Raw genomic sequence first — 21,119 nt, 5'->3', positions numbered from 1 at the left:
GTACAAATGTTGCGTTTGTTATTCAGGCGGCTGAAATAATGTACGAATGTGAATCCAGTTTTCACAGTTGTTCAGTACTTTATTTTTATATAACTTTTTACTTTTACTTCCCAATTCTGTTAATACTGATTGAATCCTGTGGGGTGGGGCATTTTGAAGACTACAAACTGCAAATCCCATGATGTATCTGTTTGTTTCCTTGGAAACGGGTTGTTGTCTCTTCGACAGGAAGCGTTAGCTAGTTAAAAGTTTAACTAGCTAAATACTCCGGGGCTGGTTTAAACAACATAAAATAGAAGTAAGTAAAGTGTTTCTAATAAATGTTTCTTAATATTGTGCATATGTGTATGGTGATTTATGTAAATAATTACGTTTTTCATAAAGAAACTAACTAATCACATTTCTGGTGTTTGAAGATTACTGGCTATCATGATTCACCTGTATTGACGTCACTTCCCTCCCACAGGTGAGTAAATCTTTGGTGTGAATATGTATGGCGCTCCAGTGGATTTATCCTTTAAAGACATCAGCAGTTTGGCAGGTAGACTACAACACTATATTAAACTAAAGGTTTTCACTTTGTCTATTTTTATGGTATTTTACACTAATATACTAATATATTGATAGATGCCCTTGAAACAGAATGCACCACTAATGTAATGTTACACAAACTCAAACCAGTCAACAACCTAGTCTTTTGTATTCTCTGTATTTATTTTCTTTGTGGTCTCAGATGCATGGACAGAGGAACCCAATAGTGGTCTACGGCCTTTAAAGAGAAATTCACAGACGAAGTACCTAAGCCAGTCCCTGCGTCTCAACAATAACAATATCAGTGAACTTTCTGATCTCCAGAAGACTGTTAGCCACTTCCTCGCTGAGCCATCCCAGCTAAGATGGCTGGACCTTTCATTCAACAATATCACACATATAGATCAAGTGAGATTTTTTTTTGCTTAGTTGTTTTCTTTCTAACTTGTGCACAAATATATTTACACACAAGGTCTTCAACATTGGTTAAATCAGTTGTAACAGGATATTTCTGTTGCATGCTCTTATTTAGGCCGCAAGCATACAGATGTTTTATTGTTTGTTAAAGAGATTTCTGCATATAGGCAGCAAATCACATTGTTAATGAGGAATGCCTGTTATTAGATTAAATGTGTCTTAAAGTACATCTAACATCTAACATAGATGAGTATGTGTATTTGTGTTTTAGGTTTTGTGCGAACTCCATGAACTGCGTGTTTTGTATCTTCATGGCAACAGCATTTTTATTCTGTCAGAGGTGGACAGGCTTGGAGTGTTACCACATCTACACTCCATCACTCTTCATGGAAATGCCATAGAAATCAATAAGGCTTACAGGTGAAGACTTTCTTTCAATCTTAACTCTATCTAAAACACACATCACATTGATAAGCTGCATAGCTGAAATATGTTTGGATATGCAATACCCTTCGTTCTCAGCTATTGTTTTAATTTACTTATTTCTCATGATCAATTAAACTATTTCATTGAAATATACATCGATTTATAGTATACTTTATGTATAGCACCAGTAGAGATAAGGTGTATTTTTCAGAGTTGGCACAGCAAGAGACCCTATAAACATTCAGTTTGGATTTTTCTGTGTATATAAAAATGCAGTACAAAAAGTACATGAACAATTCAGTGCACATGGATAAATGTGTTTTTTTTAAATGTTTTTAGGAATCGTGTGATTTCTGTTCTGCCTCAGATAAAGACGATGGACTTCAATGTTGTGACACAGCAGGAGCGAGTCATGGCAAAGATCTGGCATCACAGCTATAACCACAGCAGAACTGCCAAGAGGATTCTCCAGTGACTGTTGGCTCAACACCATCATGTTGAAATCATATACTGTTGGAAATATGGAATATGCTGTGCAGTTGTAGTGAAATCGTTGTTTTTAATATTTATCTGCTGAGATGAACCTGTCACCTCTGGGCAAGAAGGTTGTGTCCAAATCCCAGTCCACTCATGGGCCTGTGTATGGAGTTTGCATGTTCTCCCCATCTCATTGTGGGTTTTCTCTGGCTACTCCAGCTATCTCCCACAGTCCAAAGACATTGCTCGTAGGTGTGATTGTGAACGTGAGTGGTTCTCTAGTCTCTGTCAACCATGTGATAGACTGGTGATTTGTCTAGGATGTACCCCTCCTCTTGCCCAAGTGAGCTGGGATTGGCTCAAGCTACCCTGCAACTCCCAACACAAGTAGTATAGATTATGGATGGATATGAACAATTTATTCATTTATTTCGTTTGACTGATTAATCAATGTAAAGTGACACTGAATGATCATAAGATATTAGCTCTGTGAGATTGCAGGAGTTAAATTCTTTGTTTGTCCAACATATGAACTAAAACTGATTCTGAAGCATGTTGTTGCAGACATTTGTGTTGGCTGTGCACGAGTTAGTAATGTTTGACTGTCTCTGCTGAATTAACTACTTCCATGATATGAGCATGTGGAATATTTATTTAATCAGACATGAGGGGTTATGTTTAAAGTATTTAATAAAGTAATTAAAACAAAAAGAAAAACTTAAAACTTTTTGGTACTAGCCTAAGATATTACAAACATTTCAGGTAGTATTACACATCTGAGCAACAACTCAAAACAGACAAAAATGCCAAGAACCCATTGCAAAAAGCTCAAATCAGTTGTGTGGTTGAAATAATCACAGCCTTGTCGATTATCCCTTTAGAAACTCCAGAGCAACCATACGGCCGTGCTCTCCTCTGAGGAGCAAATGTACATTTTAAAACACAAATAAATAATCACAAAAAAAGGTCTCATGTCATTTTATCTGCAATGGTACAGAAATTGTTAACACCCCCACGCTGCTACAATGGTTAGTTAGTCTGACGAATATGAACATCTCAATCATATTAGAGTCTGCAGCAATAAGCTTTAACAGCTAACAAATGCAGGCCTTCAAAGTGTTCTTGTGTTTCATAAAAACGTTCATCACAAGTTTTTAGCCAATCCTGACCAATGAACTCGTCACAAAAAGAGCAACTTCGTACAATCCAAGATCTGTTTTTATATTCAATCAGAAAACTGTACAAAAAAGGCATGAATACACGAGATCTCTCCCACCATACACACATCCACTTCAACTCTCTAGTCCTCAACTGCTATTAAATATGTGAAGTTCTGGGATTTGATTTAAAGAGTATGCCAGTTCATTATTACAGAAACTGCAGAGGACATATTACTGTCTGTAAACTTGAGAACCTGTGCCCCAAGAAAGCTCCACCCGTTCTCACCTCCAGCGCCAATGCTAGACCCACCCAGCACCTCTGCTGCTTAATTTTGCATCCTCACCCACCAGAGAACACCAATCACTTATGATTTGGCCTCAACTAAAATAACCAATTTCTCAACAAATTACAAACCCAACCTGTTTCACTGTTGGTTTTTAATCATCACTACGGTGAAAAGTCAATGAAACCTACTCAGGTCCAGCTGGTTTATTGGTGCATTTTTAGTCTTTAGTGAGCCATGGTTCTTGAGGCAGGGTTACACCAGATTACTGTGGGATGTTTGATATCCAATTTTTTCCATCATGTCAGGACTACAGTATAATGACCTAAACTTAAAAAAAAAAAAAAAATTCTTGTATTTTTTGCTGTGCATGGAGAAAGACTGAGTTGGCAGTGTCAAGGATGACAGAGGAATTGAATATATATGAAGTGCAAACTAAGCCAAGTTGCTAGTTTTTTTATGCTGGTAAATGTTTAAAGGACTCAACCACTGCATTTGGACCCAAAGGCTCCTCATTTCTTCTTTTCCAGTACAGAGTGTATCCAAAAATTTTACAGCCCTGTCCCAGGTGAATGCTGCCCAAAAGGATACTGAGACAAACCATTTAAAGATTTGAGAGATTACTGAAAAGGATAAATAAAGGACAAAGGATTGCCACAGGGTGCAATTCTACATCGTCTCTGTCTTGGCAGCGGGATAGCTAAGAAGCACAAGGACCAAGATGCTGTAATAAATGGTGGGCTAGAGAGTGAGGATGCAAGAGAGACACAGAGAGCGAGATGGGAGGAACAATATGCAGGCCAGAGTCGCAGAATCAGGGGATAGCAAACTGGACCACCAGTTCTTCTTTAGGATCCACCTTGATTTGAGAGATTGCACTGTAAGCATAAGCTGCTATTTTGGACACCTGCAAAGAAAAAAGAACAGTTCAAGTGTGCAAAATAATTAAAATCCATAACTAATCCACTGTGTATGATCAGACAACCAGGTGGACAAAAAAGGTACAACAGAAAAGAAGTAGCAATTTGCTATTGCATGATTACCTGCTGAACATCTGAGTATGGCACCAGGTCACTGGCAAGCACTTGGTGGGGCTGGCTGGTGAGGGAAGGGAGAGCAAGGGCTTTCTTCTGGGGCAAACTGTTGCTTAATACAGCCAGCTTTGTACTGAAACAACACAAAACCAAAATGGGTTGAGTTTAAAGTTTAGGTTTAAATCACAGTCTGTCCTCAACACATTAGACTTGCTCCCTAAGGAGGATTGCTGTGCCCTGAGAACCACATACAACTTGTGTGGGCCCGGTAGTAATCACTAAATTTCCACTAGGTGTCACTGCATCTAAGTTCAGAGTAAAAATCTAAGGGAAAAGGCAAAACTGTTGCAATTGTTTGGTTAAGTCACTTCCCCCACCACCTTCTCAAGCCACTGGGTTTAGAAATCTCAACACATTTTCAACTCTTTTATTCTTCCCAATTACATTATAGTCAACATCATCCATAGGTGCCCCACACTAATGAGAATATGCAGCTGGGTCACATTTTAATAGTATTTTAAGTCTTCTGTACAGCCCACTAGTTTAAATTACTTACTTTTCTACATGCTTTAAATTCACAACCAGACAGCACATCTCAAAGCAGCATACATAACTGCTAACCCACCATACCTGTACTGCCGAGCTTTGTCCATGTATTCATGCTGCTCCATCATGACAGACTCAGCTGCTGCGACATCAATGATGTTCCTGACACACAGGAAATAAGGGTAGGTTTATTATAAGATCACATATTTTGCTGTACTACTATCAGAAGCACACATGCTGAATCTGACTCATCTATGACTGCATGAAGTAGTGTCTTACTGTGCTGTCTTGGTGAGGATGGATGTAAGAAGCGCCTGTTCATCCGCCCGTGCTGAGGAGACACTGGTATTAACCCAGTCTGTCCCATTTGGGGGTTTGCTGACAGGGTTTGAATGGGTGATGAGCGGCTTACAATCGTCACTCCCCTAGAACAGGTCAATCAGAATAAAAACTGAATGATAGACATTTTTAGCGTATAACATTTAACAAACAATGACACGTGTGCAGCAATTTAATAAAAGCAGGATGGAGCTGGTGTTTTAATTCAGCATGACATTAAATATGATTATATATCCTAATAGTTTAGAGCATCCAGTAATAGGACATTTTTAGAAGCCTTACACTGTGCTAAGCTCAGTTTGGCTTTTTTTTTTTTTTTTTTTTTAAATGACCTCAGAAGCTTCAATCAAATTTTTTACTAGTTTACTCTTATTACACAGACTTGAACCAACAGCACACACTGTATTGAGAAACCTTACACTTCTCAAATAATATGTACAATACAGGGGCAATTTTAGACCCTTTTAGAGGCGCTTAAGCTCACCTAAATTTAATCTCAGCACCCTTAAAAATAATAATTAATCATTGGGGCTATTATTGACTAATGTTAGATTTCACAAATATGTTATTCCTCCACACATAATCAATGTAGGAGAAGAAGGATGTAGCAATGCATTTCATGATGGAGATTAAGATTAAGATGAACTGTTCTGACTGAACATTGGGTTGTTACCACTGTGAATTAGAAAGCGTGTGGTTACAGCTCCATGGTGTTTATATTGTTATTAGCCAACTTAGCTGTGCACTTGCTAAGCCACTGTAACTGATGCATTTCATTCTTTCAGTTCTTAAAATTCAGTTTTATGTTTACATTAAGGGTAGGTAGATTTTTTTTTTTTTTTTTTTTAAAGAAAACACCCAGGTTCAGATGAGCAAGTGAGGTCAAAATGAAATTACCCGACTCCATTATCCAAAACAACCCAGTCTTCAATTAAGAGTAGTATAAATCTGTATGTTTCAATTTGTGTCTATTATAAGATTATAGATTCTGTGACTGGATGTTAAGTTCGTTATTTGGTTGACAGCACAGAGAAGGAGAGAGGACAGTGATGGACACAAGGGGAGAGGGCATAAGGCCAAGTATAAATGCACATTTTCCTTAAAGGATGATCACCTCTAATAGTCTGATCTTACAATGGCCCCTGGTACTACATGGTCATAACACAATGTTAAGTATTTGTTTCTACGCGAGTCCTTTCGCTATTATTAATCTAAGGACAGCTGTGTATGAGTAAAGAAACTCTTCATACAAGAACAGACTTATTTCCGTAAGCTAAAGATAGCTAAGGGTCATATGACAAAACATAAGAATGTGAACACCGCTGGATGCAGTGTGTCCTCTTCATGCACCTATTCAAATAGACAATACACAGTAATCTGCCAAATGTGTGTCGTTGGCTTCACATCTGCACAGCTCGACTCCAGCTAAGTGATAACAGCAGAGCTCTGGGCCAGGCCTGACCCCGAAGCCTGAGGCTAACCTGTTAGCTTCAAGCTCCTGTGTTAAACTCATATCATCTCCGTCCGCGTCGTCAGGCAACACATAAATGCATTTTATGTACCAAAACACCCTGGAAGACCTAAACAATGACTCGTATTGTGTATGTTAACGTAACATCCTGTATTTATCGGGACATTTTAGCCAGCTAGCAGCTAACTCACCTCCTCTGGGGTCTCGTTCTCGCTGCTGTAACAACAACCCATGGCAGCGTCCGAGGGGCGAAGCTACACAACCCCGGGGTCCCTTGTTCTCCGTCAGAAACCAGCCGTGTTGATCTTCTCCGGCAAACATACAACTTCTTCTCCTGCGTGGTGGTTTACCCGAGCTTCATCTAAATCTAAGAAGCCACTGTCAGCAGCAACAGCAGCTCCTCGACGAGCTATCACATGACAACAGCTGTGGTGCAACAACATAACGATCACGTCCGGTATTTGAGAGGCCTCCGTCACGTGATAAGAGTGGAGGCAACATGAGCTTTCTAAAAAATGTATTAATTAGCGTAATTAATACAGACAAAACCTGGAGCTTACCTCATAAACACCTGACACACAATAAAGTTGAAAATAGACAAAGTCTTCATTGAGTTCATTTGTATTTTAAACATGTGCTGTTTGGTTTTCATGTGTGTGATACAGAATAACCCAAACACTGCAATATTAGCAAATGTAATTTATTTATAATGATTATTATTAACTTTAACATTTGAGAGGTTTGCTTTGGTGTTATTTTGTCATAAGCCAACCCACACATAATATACTTTAAATATTCAAAAAAGCGCCCTGTGATGGACTGGTGACCTGTCCAGGGTGTACCCCTGTCGTTCACCCAAAGAGAGCTGGGATAGGCTCCAACAGATCCCTGTGACCCTGGTTAAGGAATAAGCTGGTATAAATAATAAATGGATGGAAATTCCAAAAAGCACAAAGAGATAAAAAGAGTCAATATAACATGAAAGATGCACTTTAAGATTTACAGTAGAGTAGTAAAACTAACTTGTTAACATATTTTCATAGTGGTCCCGGTCCCTGAATCATTATAACAAAAAAGACTGGTGGGCCTCTCACTGCAGACATAACATTACATATGTTTAACAATAGCTCCTCTTTCCATGCCTTTAATAAAAAATATCGTTAAGCCATCTTACTTCATAATAAGCTATAACTGAGCAAAACAAAGAGCAGCAACAGGAGAAGAGAACAGGACGGGGCTTGTTGGTGCACATAAGGCAGTCTCCCTGGAAGAAGATGAAAGAGTCATGGACACCCTCTGGCTCTGTATGATTACAGAGTACCAGGCCCTCTGCTTCCCTCACACAATACAGCTTATTTCAGTTCTAGTAAACTCACAATAATGACAGCAAATGTTTCTCAAAGCTTTGTACAGACCTCAAGCATATCCTATTCAAAAACATGTACTTATTTCAGAGACTGTATTAATATAACACAAGACAACTTATCCAGGCAGCAACAACATTGTGTTTGTAAGTTGTACTGAGCAAATGTTCTTGGAAATGATTATTTAACTTACTGAATCTCTTTGGGCTGTAAATAAAGAAATTGAAGCCAAGAGTCTGGCTTTAGTGTGAATGATAATGATGCACTTCACTGCATCAGCGTGTCAGCTCTGAATGACAAACAGTTTGGCGTTAAATGTGCGGGCACGCAGCGGTGTGATGGGCTGGGATAATGACTGGGAGGCGCCTTTCCTCTAATTTACCCCCCGTTTCCTGCACACCTCTTTGTTTACACCTACAGGCCGGTCAAGTCCAGGCAGAGGTGCGGCAGCGCTGTGGACTTCACTCTGTGCTTGTTGGACTCAACACAATGCCTGTTTTTCTGCTCGGCCTCATGGTGCTGTTCGGACCTTCACATGCGTCTGACACCGCGGCTCCGGCCCAGCTCGGCCCACCGTCTCTCGGGTTCAGCTCCCCGGTCCGGTCGGTGTGTAAACCCATCCCGAGCACCCTGTCTCTGTGCCACGGGATCGGGTACAGACAAATGCGGATCCCCAACTTGCTCGGCCACGATTCACTGAAGGAGGCCCAGCAGCAGTCGGCGGCCTGGCTGCCCCTCGTCTCCAAGCTCTGCCACCGGGACACCAAGAAGTTCCTGTGCTCGTTGTTCGCCCCGGTGTGTTTGCCGGAGCTCAGCGGGCCCATCAGCCCCTGCAGGAGCCTGTGCGAGGCCGTGCGGGACGGCTGCGTGCCCGTGATGAGCGCCTTCGGGTTCCCCTGGCCGGAGATGTTCAACTGTACCCGGTTCCCGAGCGGGACCGGGCTTTGTATCCCGGCAACCGGAGAGCAGGAGGGGGGGACGGCAGAGGAGGTGAGGCAGGAGGAGGCGCTGAAAGGTCAGTGGACAGTGATTAAAAATTCACGCATAATAAAGTGAAGTTAGGCAGATGAACTGTTACCTTTTCAGCCATCAAACTCTTTTTTTAAAGAGTGACAGGTAAATATTCAGTTTGCTCCACTGCATTTACCTGACAGCACTTTTCTGATTGAAGCTTTACAAAATACAATTATTAAAATACCATGCAGAATGCAAGATTAAACAGGTGGTTTATTCACTTTTTGGCTTGTGGCAAAAACGTAAACTAGAAAAAAGTACCTTCCTCAGACTCTCCAGTGGCACATCACTATAATATCAGTAATATGTACTGTATATTTTGGCACTGATATCAACATTAACAATAGTCATTAGTGCTTATTTCTGCTGATAATAAGAAAAGTCAGTATGGTTTATCAATATGTAAGATTTTAGTCTTGGTGTCATATTCAACAGGTCATAATATTGGGATGTATGTAACGTATATAGCTTTGAAAGTAACTTCTTTGTTTTATTGTGTTCTATGTATTTAATTTGAAACTGTTAATCTGTTCCTAAAAATCTTTAGCCTGTTTGTTAGGCCATTGTAACAACTGACCTTCTCTTCTCTTTAAGTCTTATCTTAAAGTTGTTTGCCTCACCCTAGAGCTTCAGCTCAAAGACGAAAGTCCCACTAACACTAATACACCTTTTTGACACTTGCAGTCACCTAATCCCTTCTCATTTTCCTCCCCCAGGGAGTGTTATCTGTGATGCCTGCAGTCTGGCTGCTGAAGGAGAAACTGACATTCAGGAAAACTTCTGCCACAGTCCATATGGTGAGAACAAACTGATAGTGACTGTAGACTATGGCGGCTACAATATAGAGCTGTGCACACCATGACCTTTTGCATTATTGCTTAAATGAAAGACTTGTGATTCTCTCATGCTAGGCCACAGGACAGATATGCAGATAGAGATGTTTCCTTACATTGTGTCTGAAATGACACCTGTTAAATGGTATCCGTCTCTGTCGCAGCATTCAAGATGCGCCTGGGCAGTGTGTCGACAGTGGGAGGGGACCGTCAGCTGGTGCCTGTGGCCCGCAGCCGTATCCTGAGGTGGGCAGGGGGAGATGCAGAAAGGGCAGAAGGGGTTGGTGGTGCGATGGCCCACAGCGCTTTGTGGTTGCAGGACGGAGGCACTTGTACTTGCCCTGGATTAGACCCTACAGAGACAAATGAAGAGCGGGGGTTCGAGGAGGAACGCAAAGCTAAGAGACAAGCAGGAGAAGGAGGAAAGCTGGGAAATGGTTTACAGGGTGACTGGTACTTGGCCCTGGCTCAGGCTGAAGAGGGAAGACTGGTGCTGACTCGCCTGATGAGATGGACCAGAGTGGACAAGGAGCTCAAGAGGTTCATCAGAGCTCTTCTTAAACAGCCATGTCCAGAGAAATAAACAGTAAACAGTTCCCAAGTACCACTGAATAAATCACTTGGGTAGAGATTGTTAGATACTGTGTAAATGAACTAGTGTTTAAAGATTCATCTGTAAATCAGCATACTGGCCACTTCCCTGATGAATTGCTCTTCATTAAATGTAATAATAAGCTAAATGCCACATAATCAATAACCTTTCAAAGCTTTGTTATACAGAAAATATTAACGTGCATCTAAGTAAAGTAGTGCGTCATATTTAGTTTTATTTAGTTTTATATCATGATCATCATCATATGATTACTATTATTCACCATGTGTGCCTTTGCTTGAATAATATACAGCATCATTTTACCAAAACAGTTTTACTCACAGTGGATTTAGATCTTTAGTATAAAGACAGAGACCTGGTATTTATGTATGTTACTGTAAAGTTATCACTTAAGGCAGTTTTACAGTTACTACTAAACATGCTCTGCAAAGGTCAATGTAATTCTAAATGGGGTGATATTTGTGTACTTTTTGAATTATTGTGTATATTTGTGTATAAAAGAGACAATGGTTTTGGTCATAGCTTTGGTGTTAGACAGGTGTTTTCTATTGTTTACTATTTGTTCCTAATATCACAGTGTGTTGTAGATTTACACTACTGAAGCATGCATGTTTTTGTCTCTTATTTTATCTTCTTTTACAGCAGCCAGGGTCTTTGGGAGTTGGATGAGTGAAAACAAGGGAGTGATTCATATTTTAGCACTGAAAAAAAAAAAAGACATGAAACTTGATGTAAACAATAACTCACTTAGATTTGGGTTTGTTCTCTATTGTGGCATTTCAATACATAAAGTGATTCTGTTGTAGGTTTCAAATATTTTGTTGCTTTTTTTAAAAATTCAAATAAGCTTTTTGTAAGTTCTTGTCTATTATGTTGTATTGAATTGCATTAGGTAATAATTTAGAAAATAACTTGGTGTTATGTTTTTCTTGATCTTTCCATCATGACTCTGTGAAATTGGAACGCCCAAGCACAGACACACACCTGTTGATGTTTACTTGACATATCAAATGTCAGCTTCACGCTGCCTTTCTCTGTGTGTGTCTGCTCCTTTTCACAGTGTGGGTCCTATATTAAATATATGGACACGACACTACCTGCGTCTAATCAAAACTGATATTTAACAGCTACAGAGGTAGTTATGTTGCTGTCAGTGTCTGTTAATTGGAAATAATTACAGGACATATATTGCCATGCGCGTGATACATACATTATTTATACCCCCAGGTCTCTTACCTTCTCTTACACAAACACACCTTTGTACTCAGCTCAGCCACTGTCATCTCTGTCAGCATCAGACCTGCTGCTCCGCTTTCCCCAAACAATTTTAGAAAACAGGTGAGTTTGTTTGCTTTTTGCTAACAGCAAGGGAGACTTTCTGTTGACGTAAATAGGTTATAGCATCTGTTTTGTGTGGTGTAGAAAGTCAGTGGAGTCTACAGTTACCTGAGGGAATAGAAACATCCATGAGAAACGCATGAACCACTGTCCCCGTGTAGATCCCTGTTTGATCCCTGTTTATATTATTAGAAACTAGGAGAACATTCATCTCAAAATGTCTTTAACCTTTTAAGTGAATGATTCCATTAATAAAAATGTCACTATTATTTGTCTTATAACAGTTACAGCCAGTACTATTCACTGATTTGTTTTACAATCATACATATTTATTCATCTTTATTCGTATTGCCAAAAGTAAAATTTGTATTTATTTTCTCTAGTTTTGCAGTAATTATTTTGAGCTTTGTTCATTTAGTTCAAACCTAACCAAATTGGCAAGAGTCTTGATGCCAAGGAAAAAGTGTGGAGGCACTATTCACCCTAATCAGAAACTAACAATAAATAGGTTTGCCTATTTTTAAACTTTGTTTTAAGTATCAAATTCTTGCAGCCTCAACACAGATTGATAAAAATGACAAACCCATATGGCATCCACCTTTGATGAAGTACAAGTAACTGAAAAAAGTCTCTCTCTTTCTTCATAACTGAGTGTAAGTGACTAACGAATTTACTTTTGTCTGTGCATTTCTCACTGTGTGAGCTAGGATGGTGTCTCCTGCTATTGCTTTGGCCTTTGTCCCCCTCCTGCTAACAGTAATTATAAGGTATCGCTTCTACTTTGTGCTGTTGTACCGGGCGGTGCTGGTGAGGATATGGAAGGACTGTGTTAGTGGTTTGAGTAGAGAGGAGCGTGCCTACCAGTATGTTCTCACTCATGCCACCCCTGGAGACCCTGACAGCATCCTGGACACTTTTGATAACTGGTGCAGCAAAGTGGAGTTCATCAGCAACATTGGACCTAAGAAAGGTAAAGACATCATTTACATAACAAACTAAATGACCTTTAAAATTTACCATATATATATATACTGTACCTATATATGTGATTTTTGTGTTTGTAGGGAAGATCTTGGACCGGTTGCTGATGGAGCAGAGTCCCTTGGTGGTGCTGGAGCTGGGTGCCCACTGTGGGTACAGCACTGTGCGCATTGCTCGGGCTTTGCCCCTGGGTGCCAGGCTCTACAGTGTCGAGATGGATCAGAGGAACGCTGCCATCACTGAGAAAATCATCCGCCTGGCAGGTTTTGATGATGACACGGTGAGAGAGTGGAAATGCACTGATCTAAATACCATCCTACAGGACATCACAGTTATTTTTTATAAATGTGCGACATTCTTATTTAATGTATCAAATATAGAGAGCCTTATAACTTAAATATGTTCATGCTGTGTGTTTTCCAGGTGGAGCTCATCGTGAACCCATCTGATGAGGTGATCCCTCGGCTGCAATCTGACTATGGATTGGAAAGGCTGGATTTTGTCTTCATGGACCACTGGAAGAAATGCTACCTTCCTGATCTGCAGGTGCATAGAGAATACATTATTAATCATTTACATATAATGAAAAATCCTGTTTGATAGATTATAGTCCTGTCTGACAGAACCATGACTGTATAAGCAGTTGGTGTGGTGAGAATGCGTGAAGCCTGAGTGAAATATCAGCTGCATTTAAATGTGACGTAAACACAGCTTCTGTGTTACAGATGTTGGAGGGCTCTGGTCTTCTGGGAAAAGGATCTGTGATTGTGGCCGACAATGTGCTCTTTCCAGGGGCTCCAAAGTTCCTCAGGCACATTCGCAAGAGTGGTCTGTATGAATGGAAAATCCACCGGGCCACACTGGAGTACAGCAAGGGCATCAGGGATGGGATGGCTGAGCTGGTGTACCAGGGAATCAAATAGATTATGCAGACTGTGACATACTGTTACATATTATGCAGACTACAATTATCATACACACTATTACACAAATGTACATTTTAGGGGTCGAAAGGGATGAGCTGATGATGCGATACTCTAGGTTAAAACAAATTTCAAAGCTAAGATCTTTTCTAAAAAGTGAAATTCTTCTGAAAACTCAGTATCTAGTTTTTAGGAGATCTCAACTCAAGGAACTGCACAATGTCTTCCAGCAGATCTCACTGCCAGTGCCCTCCGCTGGATAAAAAAAAAAAAGAGGATTCAGGAAAATAAACCACCATGTAGCAATTTAGTAAGCTCACACAATATAAATTTTACACTAAATTCAGAAGACTATCAGTGCTGAACTTTGCATAAATTTTTATCTCACTGAACAGAAAGTCAAGCTAAATCCAACACACACATTTTAATTCTGCTCTTTATTATTAATAAGAATAAGAAACTAAAATGTACAAAGCACGTTTTCATCAAAATAATTTAATTTAATACAAACTGTCAAGGCCTCTTTTATCTCAGTAAAAATAATGAAAACTTTGTAAGCAATCCTTTAAGATAACACAAGGCGATTGGGATGAACACGGTGTATTCACATTTCAGCTAAAAGTATTCAGTGGTAATAGATGCTTTTACATTTTAAAACATATTAAAATAATTAGAATGTCTGAATATACTATTTCACAAGCTTTTATGTAAATTCCTTTGAAGGATAACAAAAGATTATCAATATACACAACACTGCTATGAAACTGAATCGGACTCTATGGTAAAGTATTTGTTTACTTCATAGGTAACAAATTATTTAGCTGACTGAAATGTTAGTGCTCAGTCAGCTGTTTGCAGAATCTCTGAGAAGTGGCACATGACTCAAGGTATGACGAGGTCAGAGTTCAAATGACAAAGATCACTGGACCGATGCATACTGCCACTGTTTGCCTGAATGATCACCAATCAGCAGTATCTTGTGACCTTGTGTGTTGTAGAGCATTGGAAATGGTATAAACTGCTTTGAAAGGATTGAATAGTTAATTTTGTGTAACAGGTTCACAGATTGCCATTAAAAAAAAAAAGAAAACCTGACATGTGCACAGATGCTTAAACATACATCCATGCATTATTTTTGCTCTCAAACAATGTGGATGTGTGCCACACAGCAAAACTCACAGCTATGTCCAACAATGTCCAGGGCCTTCAAGGCTGACTGCACCTTGAAAGGAGACACGAGTGCTGGATTTACCCACCCTCCCTCCATAGGGATCATGGTACATGGTTTGATTATTTTCCTCTTTACACACTAAATGTGTGTCACAAACTAAAGGGAGTGGCAGTGGTGTTTTAAATGGGGAGTAGAAATCCAATGTCAGCTAGAGATTAAAATTGTCTGCTGTTCTAAATCATCCACTGGTCCTGGTCTTGGTCTGGTCCCTCCATGTCCACCTGACAAGCGGAAGCACATCCAGATTAAAACCAGATCTTTTCTGTTTGAGGAAAGGAAGCTAAAACTGATCAGATTAATAGTAATTCTACTTATTGTAGATATGTAGTAACTGTGCCTTCAACAGTAAAAGCAATTAAAGCACCTCGTTGATCTCGCCGTCATCAGGTGACTCGTTGTAATCATTCATCTCGTCCATGTCCTGCATGTCTTCTTCATCTTCCGAGTCTTCCTCGCTATCCTCCTCATCCTCATCATCCTCCTCATCCTCCTCCTCATATCCTGCCTGCACCCAGTCAAAGCAGACAACATAGTTATTTAAACAGTCTCTAAAAGAAGTAGGTTTTAGGAGTAACTAGTAATTTTTTTGCATAGGTTACTACTATACACTAGTATTGTATGTAACTATCAAATACAGGACTGACAAGATGAAACTCTTATTTATTGGTACAGCATACAGAATTATATAACCAGTGTCTCTTTCATACTGAAGGAAAAAAAAAAAATCAGAGCTACTCTTTTAGTTAAAAATGCATCTGTGCAGTGTTAGGAAGGTGATAGGATGATAGGAGCAGAGGTTACAAAAACACAGTACCTCAAAAATAGGTTTCCCAATAGGCATCAAGTTGTTGTCCTTCTCAGCAATGCTCTGCAACTGAGGTAAGAAAAAAAAATCACCCTATTTATTCGTATGTGGACAATAAGTAACTGCTGCAAAGGTAAAGTAAAGGTGTAAGAAAAGGTAAAGGCACCGTCCCAGTTAAACGAGAACACAGGTTTACCTGTCTACATCTTCACACGTTTATCGTAACATAACGTTTCAGCTGAGGTGTTTACCCAGGTCTGGTGCTGCTGCTCCTGCTGGTGCAGCTCCGTCTCATCCACACACGGTCGGTCCAGGTTGAACCACAGGGACTCGGTGATCCGGGGGAGGAGAGACGGGAACAGCGTGGACATGTCTGTCACACGGGGACAACAACGCACACTGTGAAGCAGCAAAGCTGGGGGCTTTCTTTAGCCCATGAAAAAATCAAAGCCCTTTAACAAAGAAAACTGATCCATACTCTGTCAGAGTTATAGCATCAAACAGCAGCTAAAACAACACAGGACTGATGGAGGCGCTTAACGTCAACTGTTATACAAGCAAACGTTAAATTATACAAAGATTAAAAAAACGTAAAATAACATAACATTTCACTCCTAACCCACATTGAAAGTACACACAGTGTAAATACCTGAGGATCTCTCGCTCCGGCTTTAAAAAATTCAAAACAAAACTAGACCGGAAATAGATGGTGTTCATCTATATAGAGTCCCCTTTTCCGGGGTCACTTTACAAAGTGTCCGCCTGGGTGGTGAAAAAAACAAACAAATAAACAAAAAAGCAAGACCGGAGCTTGATTCACGATGTGCGATAGTGATATAAATTATCTGTGTATGAAGTAATGCAAAGATTTGCTAGTAATTATAATAACGCAAAGACTTTTGTATAAGCCTCATAGGAGGCTGTAAGAATAAGTGTGTATTTTGTAATAAAAGGTCAACTCCTATTTAATTACTTATTGACAAAATCAAAGAGTACATTCTCACAATCTGCTCTCTAAACATTAGAAAGCAGTTAAACCTGCTAATATGTCCTTTATTGTTTTCATGAGAAGCCATGAGATGAAATTAACTGTCTAGCTCAAATTTTTAGATGTTTCATCAAATCTTCATCAAAGCTTTTGTAACATTACAGGAACTGTAACTTCTGAAATACACACTCATTTGAACTCACACAAAACAACCCCCTTTCTTTAATGTATTTGCAGTGTTTCATTTGAATCAGGAGACCAGCAACACACATGCAGCAGAAATCTATCACAACTGCCACACTTTTACTCCTTTCATTGCCATCCCAGGTCACACTGCCATTTAGCACCAAGTGTGTGTGTGTGTGGGTGGGTGAAAGACTAGGATAGACCTTGAGATAAGGCCAACCACCCTCACAGTAAGATGCAATAAAGCTCAGATTATCACACACGCACACACACATTGAAGAACAAATTCACACACACACACACACTCTATCTTTCTTGTTTTTTCTCTCTCTCAAAAACACATGCGCAGGTGAAGCAGACTTTGGACTTTGGAAACATATTACTTGAGAGTACGGTAAGCTTTCACATTTTACTTTTAAAGAAGTAACCTTATTTTTTCCACAGTAATGTCTATTTTCTAAATATTGTTTAGTCTTGAGAAGTGGGTAAGAGTTGACAGGAGGCACCTCTTGTAGGATATTCCTTTCACGAAGGAAACATCATGAATTTAACACAGTAAAGTGATCTTTAATATATAGCTGTAATATACAATGATAATGACAACTAGTTGTGTTACATTTGCAGTTTAATTGCTTTCTATTGTGTTTTTTAGCCTGCATTCAGAAGCAGTAGTTGTGTAGTCATTAGTAGTAGAATTGTGTGTTTGTAGTAATACATGATACATGTTTGTTCTCTTTTTTCACATTAAAATGAAAAAAAAAAAAGATTTTATGAGTTTATAAAGTTTTGTTGTTTCAGTTTACATAGTGATTACAGTATTTCAGTGTGTCTTGTCTATCAATATGTATGTATATCAGAACTTAATTCAGACATATTTTAATGGCTCATTGGGTCAAAGCTCATCAGATGTTATCACATGATAGTGAGTGAACCATAACTGCAATCATAGGTTGACTGGCAATTACTGTCACTAAGTTTTGTTTAAACTGTACAACAGTTGACTAGAGAAAAACACCAAAAGAACGTTATTGTTCACCTGCTGCTCCTTTTACTCAAGGAAATAACAATTAACATTTATAGCAGTGATTAATTTATAATTTACTGGTAAATATAATAGCAGTAAAGAAGTCTTAATATTGGTAAAAAAAATCAGTAGTTAATCCCAAAAGTCATCATGTTCTACATTTGTACCATAATTGGCATGTTCTCTCAGAAACCTGAATATAAAAGGAGTTCACATGGATTTGGATATGTTTGCTAGTCTCTTGGTCCAAAACAGTCTTTCCAAGTCAAATGGAAACGTAAGAAACCCCCTAAATATATGAAAATATAATATCTATGTAGTGTTACTAAAAGAGCTCTGCTGACAATACACAAACAACAAACCAAATACTGTTAACAAGCCTCAATCATCATTTATCAGTTATCATTTATTATGAAACAACATAGACACCTGGTGACTAGACTGCACAAAAGTACTTGAGGTGGACAAAGGAGTGTGAGAGTTTTACTCAGATTAGATTAGAGGTTTCAGGGCAAACACAATGGCAGCATAAAGTTTTTAACTGTCTATGTGGACTATCATGCCATTGTTTTTCCTGTTTTCCTAAATATTTATTTATAACAAATTGATGAATGTTGAGGGGCAGCATGGTGGCTGAGTGGTTGCAAGATGGTCGTGGGTTCGTAACCTCGTAACCTTTCTGTGTCTTCCCTGCATGTTCTCCCTGTGCTTGCGTGGGTTTACTCCGGGTACTCCGGTTTCCTCCCACAGACCAAAAACATGTTAGGTTGATTGGTGACTCTGTAGGAGTGAGTGTGAGGTTGTCTGTCTTTGTGTGTCTATATGTGGCCCTGCGATGGACTGGTGACCTGTCCAGGGTGTACCCCTGCCTTCCACCCGAGAGAGAGCTGGGATAGGCTCCAGCAGATCCCCGTGACCCTGATTCAGGAAGAAGCGGGTATAGAAAATGGATGGATGGATGATGTATGTTGATGCCTCCCTCCTGTAGAACCATGTGGGTTGTCCTTTCCTTGCTGCTAGTCTTCAGCATGAGTGGAGCTCTGTCTCTGGACAAACTCAACATGTGTATGGATGCCAAACACCACAAAACAGAGCCTGGCCCTGAAGGACAGCTTTATTCTCAGGTGATGAATACAAGTATAATTTTACCACATCTGATCCCGACATTCGCAAATATAAGAAGGGGTGAGGAAAAACATATTCTTGGTTTAACAGCATAAAATAATTCATCTTTCCCTGCCCTATTTCCAGTGTGCTCCTTGGCGTGACAATGCATGTTGCACAGCCAACACCACTGAAGAAGCCCACAACGATAACTCCTACCTGTACAGCTTCAACTGGAACCACTGTGGTGTTATGAGCCCTGAATGCAAAAAACATTTCATCCAGGACACTTGCTTCTATGAGTGCTCGCCACACTTGGGACCATGGATACAAAAGGTTTGTACTGTGCACAAGTACTACTCTGTCTCTGTTGTATGTGTGTTCTTACAACACTAGATGGCAGCATGAGAAGTTAAAAGGACTTAATGGGCTTGTCAGGATAGTTAAATCCACATGTATAGTATATTGCCATTATTACATGTAATTTTAATTATTAAAAATTCACCTTATATGTAATTTTAGAGATTTTCATAAAAAGACTCCAATCCAATACCTCAATCCAATTTGTGGAAATATTTGCAATTGTGAGAGAGAAGAGTTTAAATTACTTGTGTATGTTACTTGTGCAAACTAGTTAATTGTTTGTGTATAGGTGGATCAGAACTGGCGCAAGGAGCGTATCTTGGATGTGCCTCTTTGTGTGGAAGACTGCCACAACTGGTGGGAAGACTGCAAGAATGATTACACCTGCAAGACTAATTGGCACAAGGGATGGGACTGGAGCTCAGGTGACTGTAAAAACATGCAAACAGAAACTTTTTTCACATTTTCGTATATAACTACAGAAAGAAATAACACATTTACATCTATATGTATACACAAAAAAACCCTAAAATTTATGAGAAACACAATGCAACATTCACTCATAACTGTACTGTTTTTTACTAAAACAGCTCTGTCTAAATCCCAATCTTTCACTCTCACAGGTATTAACAAATGTCCTGAAGGCAGCAAGTGCAGAAAGTGGACCGAAGTTTACCCCACACCCAAGTCCATGTGTGAACAAATCTGGTCCAATTCTTATCTTTATACTACTCACTCCAAAACCTCTGGACACTGCATGCAGCTCTGGTTCACTGGACCAAACCCCAACAAGAAGGTAGCTGAGTACTACCTTAACAATGCACAGCGACGCCAAAGCTTTGCCATGACAATTTCCCTGGCTGTCTCATTTTTCTCTGTAATGATGTTCTAATTCTTCACCTAATCTGTATCACCTTAGGAGCACCAAGTAAACAGTTCAAATACACTTATGTTGCTTCTCCTTTCCTGTCCCCTTTTCAGTCATGAAGTTTCCAAACCCTAAAAAAATGTTTTTTCAAGTGTACTATTAGTATTCTTTTAAACTTAAAATAGGATGGAATACTCAAATTATACCCACGTATACTTATGCTCACAAGAATACAGAAATGAAGTATCTTAGTAGTCTAAATTGTGCTGAATCTTTTGATCTATATATATGTGCCCAAGTATCTCCCTTGTAGTTTGGGGTGGAATAGTTTAGAGTAAATAGTACATGGGTGGAAATGAACCAATAGTAGCAGAATCAGCAAGTCTATTAATATATAAATCATTGGCTGAAACACTGGACTTGTGAAATGACTAATGACTGCTCTTTTAGTTCCCATTGGTCTGGCAAAGGTGTAGCTAGTAACTATAAGCTCATTTACAGCATTCAACACGTTATTACTGTGTGTTGGGGTGTTGGACTGCTGAGATTTCCCAGCATGCTCCAAAGATAGAAACTGTGCTTGACTGCTCCTATTGTTCAACTTCACATTGTTCAGCCATTTTGCTTTTGTTGTGTGTATATGGTTGTTATTTCACCCTGTGCTGCAGTTAATTTTGTCCATTTATTTTTACCTGCACCCTAAGTGAAACCACTGCCCTGTCCTTTTGTTGTTTGTATCTCAGCTTATACTGAGCCTTCAATGAGCATGACATAATAAAAAGAAACTATTACATTCTAA

At 39.4% G+C, this 21,119-nt stretch overlaps 6 protein-coding genes across 8 annotated transcripts; 4 read left to right on the top strand and 2 right to left on the bottom strand.

Moving 5' to 3' along the window:
• The first annotated feature begins 23 nt into the window (after positions 1–23).
• On the top strand, positions 24–2,371 carry lrrc51 (leucine rich repeat containing 51). 2 transcript variants are annotated; one of them, XM_026298849.1, is made up of 5 exons: positions 24–298; positions 467–541; positions 734–939; positions 1,220–1,368; positions 1,714–2,371. In XM_026298849.1, the coding sequence occupies exons 2-5, from the start codon at positions 490–492 to the stop codon at positions 1,847–1,849; spliced, it is 543 nt and encodes a 180-aa protein (XP_026154634.1). In that variant the 5' UTR covers positions 24–298; positions 467–489; the 3' UTR covers positions 1,850–2,371. The 2 variants fall into 2 exon arrangements, with proteins under 2 accessions (XP_026154634.1, XP_026154635.1); XM_026298850.1 differs by having other exon boundaries at positions 417–541.
• Positions 2,372–2,523: 152 nt separating this feature from the next.
• Positions 2,524–7,130, bottom strand: lamtor1 (late endosomal/lysosomal adaptor, MAPK and MTOR activator 1). The gene is made up of 5 exons (XM_026298851.1): positions 6,877–7,130; positions 5,155–5,300; positions 4,960–5,037; positions 4,339–4,462; positions 2,524–4,202 (listed from the first exon to the last, which is right to left on the bottom strand). Exons 1-5 carry the CDS (start codon positions 6,916–6,918, stop codon positions 4,110–4,112), a joined length of 483 nt encoding a protein of 160 aa, XP_026154636.1. The 5' UTR covers positions 6,919–7,130; the 3' UTR covers positions 2,524–4,109.
• A 1,306-nt stretch (positions 7,131–8,436) lies between these two features.
• On the top strand, positions 8,437–11,267 carry sfrp2l (secreted frizzled-related protein 2 like). Its single transcript, XM_026294873.2, has 3 exons — positions 8,437–9,064; positions 9,780–9,860; positions 10,061–11,267. The coding sequence occupies exons 1-3, from the start codon at positions 8,539–8,541 to the stop codon at positions 10,477–10,479; spliced, it is 1,026 nt and encodes a 341-aa protein (XP_026150658.2). The 5' UTR covers positions 8,437–8,538; the 3' UTR covers positions 10,480–11,267.
• A 1,288-nt stretch (positions 11,268–12,555) lies between these two features.
• On the top strand, positions 12,556–13,978 carry tomt (transmembrane O-methyltransferase). The gene is made up of 4 exons (XM_026298661.1): positions 12,556–12,817; positions 12,912–13,108; positions 13,252–13,374; positions 13,554–13,978. The coding sequence occupies exons 1-4, from the start codon at positions 12,556–12,558 to the stop codon at positions 13,749–13,751; spliced, it is 780 nt and encodes a 259-aa protein (XP_026154446.1). The 3' UTR covers positions 13,752–13,978.
• Positions 13,979–14,169: 191 nt separating this feature from the next.
• On the bottom strand, positions 14,170–16,527 carry anapc15 (anaphase promoting complex subunit 15). The gene is made up of 5 exons (XM_026333293.1): positions 16,437–16,527; positions 16,039–16,160; positions 15,797–15,856; positions 15,347–15,487; positions 14,170–15,203 (listed from the first exon to the last, which is right to left on the bottom strand). Exons 2-5 carry the CDS (start codon positions 16,156–16,158, stop codon positions 15,156–15,158), a joined length of 369 nt encoding a protein of 122 aa, XP_026189078.1. The 5' UTR covers positions 16,159–16,160; positions 16,437–16,527; the 3' UTR covers positions 14,170–15,155.
• Positions 16,528–17,210: 683 nt separating this feature from the next.
• On the top strand, positions 17,211–21,119 carry folr (folate receptor). Of its 2 annotated transcripts, none has more exons than XM_026315734.2 (5): positions 17,211–17,355; positions 18,974–19,109; positions 19,237–19,425; positions 19,742–19,877; positions 20,076–21,119. In XM_026315734.2, the coding sequence occupies exons 2-5, from the start codon at positions 18,978–18,980 to the stop codon at positions 20,342–20,344; spliced, it is 726 nt and encodes a 241-aa protein (XP_026171519.1). In that variant the 5' UTR covers positions 17,211–17,355; positions 18,974–18,977; the 3' UTR covers positions 20,345–21,119. The 2 variants fall into 2 exon arrangements, with proteins under 2 accessions (XP_026171519.1, XP_026171512.1); XM_026315727.2 differs by having other exon boundaries at positions 17,318–17,355; positions 18,842–19,109.

Source organism: Mastacembelus armatus, chromosome 13, assembly GCF_900324485.2.
Source record: "Mastacembelus armatus chromosome 13, fMasArm1.2, whole genome shotgun sequence".
Taxonomy (NCBI): domain Eukaryota; kingdom Metazoa; phylum Chordata; class Actinopteri; order Synbranchiformes; family Mastacembelidae; genus Mastacembelus; species Mastacembelus armatus.
The sequence above is the reverse complement of the archived record's forward strand: the minus strand, read 5'-3'. Positions and strand labels throughout refer to the sequence as shown.

Coding starts and splice junctions, on each gene's coding strand:
- tomt (XM_026298661.1), top strand. CDS start 12,556: ATGGTGTCTCCTGCTATTGCTTTGGCCTTTGTCCCCCTCCTGCTAACA. Junction 12,818..12,911: donor CAACATTGGACCTAAGAAAG/GTAAAGACATCA, acceptor TTGTGTTTGTAG/GGAAGATCTTGGACCGGTTG. Junction 13,375..13,553: donor GCTACCTTCCTGATCTGCAG/GTGCATAGAGAA, acceptor TCTGTGTTACAG/ATGTTGGAGGGCTCTGGTCT.
- sfrp2l (XM_026294873.2), top strand. CDS start 8,539: ATGCCTGTTTTTCTGCTCGGCCTCATGGTGCTGTTCGGACCTTCACAT. Junction 9,065..9,779: donor GCAGGAGGAGGCGCTGAAAG/GTCAGTGGACAG, acceptor TTCCTCCCCCAG/GGAGTGTTATCTGTGATGCC. Junction 9,861..10,060: donor CTTCTGCCACAGTCCATATG/GTGAGAACAAAC, acceptor TCTCTGTCGCAG/CATTCAAGATGCGCCTGGGC.
- folr (XM_026315727.2), top strand. CDS start 18,951: ATGTTGATGCCTCCCTCCTGTAGAACCATGTGGGTTGTCCTTTCCTTG. Junction 19,110..19,236: donor AAGGACAGCTTTATTCTCAG/GTGATGAATACA, acceptor CCCTATTTCCAG/TGTGCTCCTTGGCGTGACAA. Junction 19,426..19,741: donor TGGGACCATGGATACAAAAG/GTTTGTACTGTG, acceptor GTTTGTGTATAG/GTGGATCAGAACTGGCGCAA.
- lamtor1 (XM_026298851.1), bottom strand. CDS start 6,918: ATGGGTTGTTGTTACAGCAGCGAGAACGAGACCCCAGAGGAG. Junction 4,463..4,959: donor GACAAAGCTCGGCAGTACAG/GTATGGTGGGTT, acceptor GTGTTGTTTCAG/TACAAAGCTGGCTGTATTAA. Junction 4,203..4,338: donor CATACTCAGATGTTCAGCAG/GTAATCATGCAA, acceptor TTTTCTTTGCAG/GTGTCCAAAATAGCAGCTTA.
- lrrc51 (XM_026298849.1), top strand. CDS start 490: ATGTATGGCGCTCCAGTGGATTTATCCTTTAAAGACATCAGCAGTTTG. Junction 940..1,219: donor ATATCACACATATAGATCAA/GTGAGATTTTTT, acceptor TTTGTGTTTTAG/GTTTTGTGCGAACTCCATGA. Junction 1,369..1,713: donor GAAATCAATAAGGCTTACAG/GTGAAGACTTTC, acceptor AAATGTTTTTAG/GAATCGTGTGATTTCTGTTC.
- anapc15 (XM_026333293.1), bottom strand. CDS start 16,158: ATGTCCACGCTGTTCCCGTCTCTCCTCCCCCGGATCACCGAGTCCCTG. Junction 15,857..16,038: donor AGCAGCAGCACCAGACCTGG/GTAAACACCTCA, acceptor TTCTTACCTCAG/TTGCAGAGCATTGCTGAGAA. Junction 15,204..15,346: donor ATGACGGCGAGATCAACGAG/GTGCTTTAATTG, acceptor TCCGCTTGTCAG/GTGGACATGGAGGGACCAGA.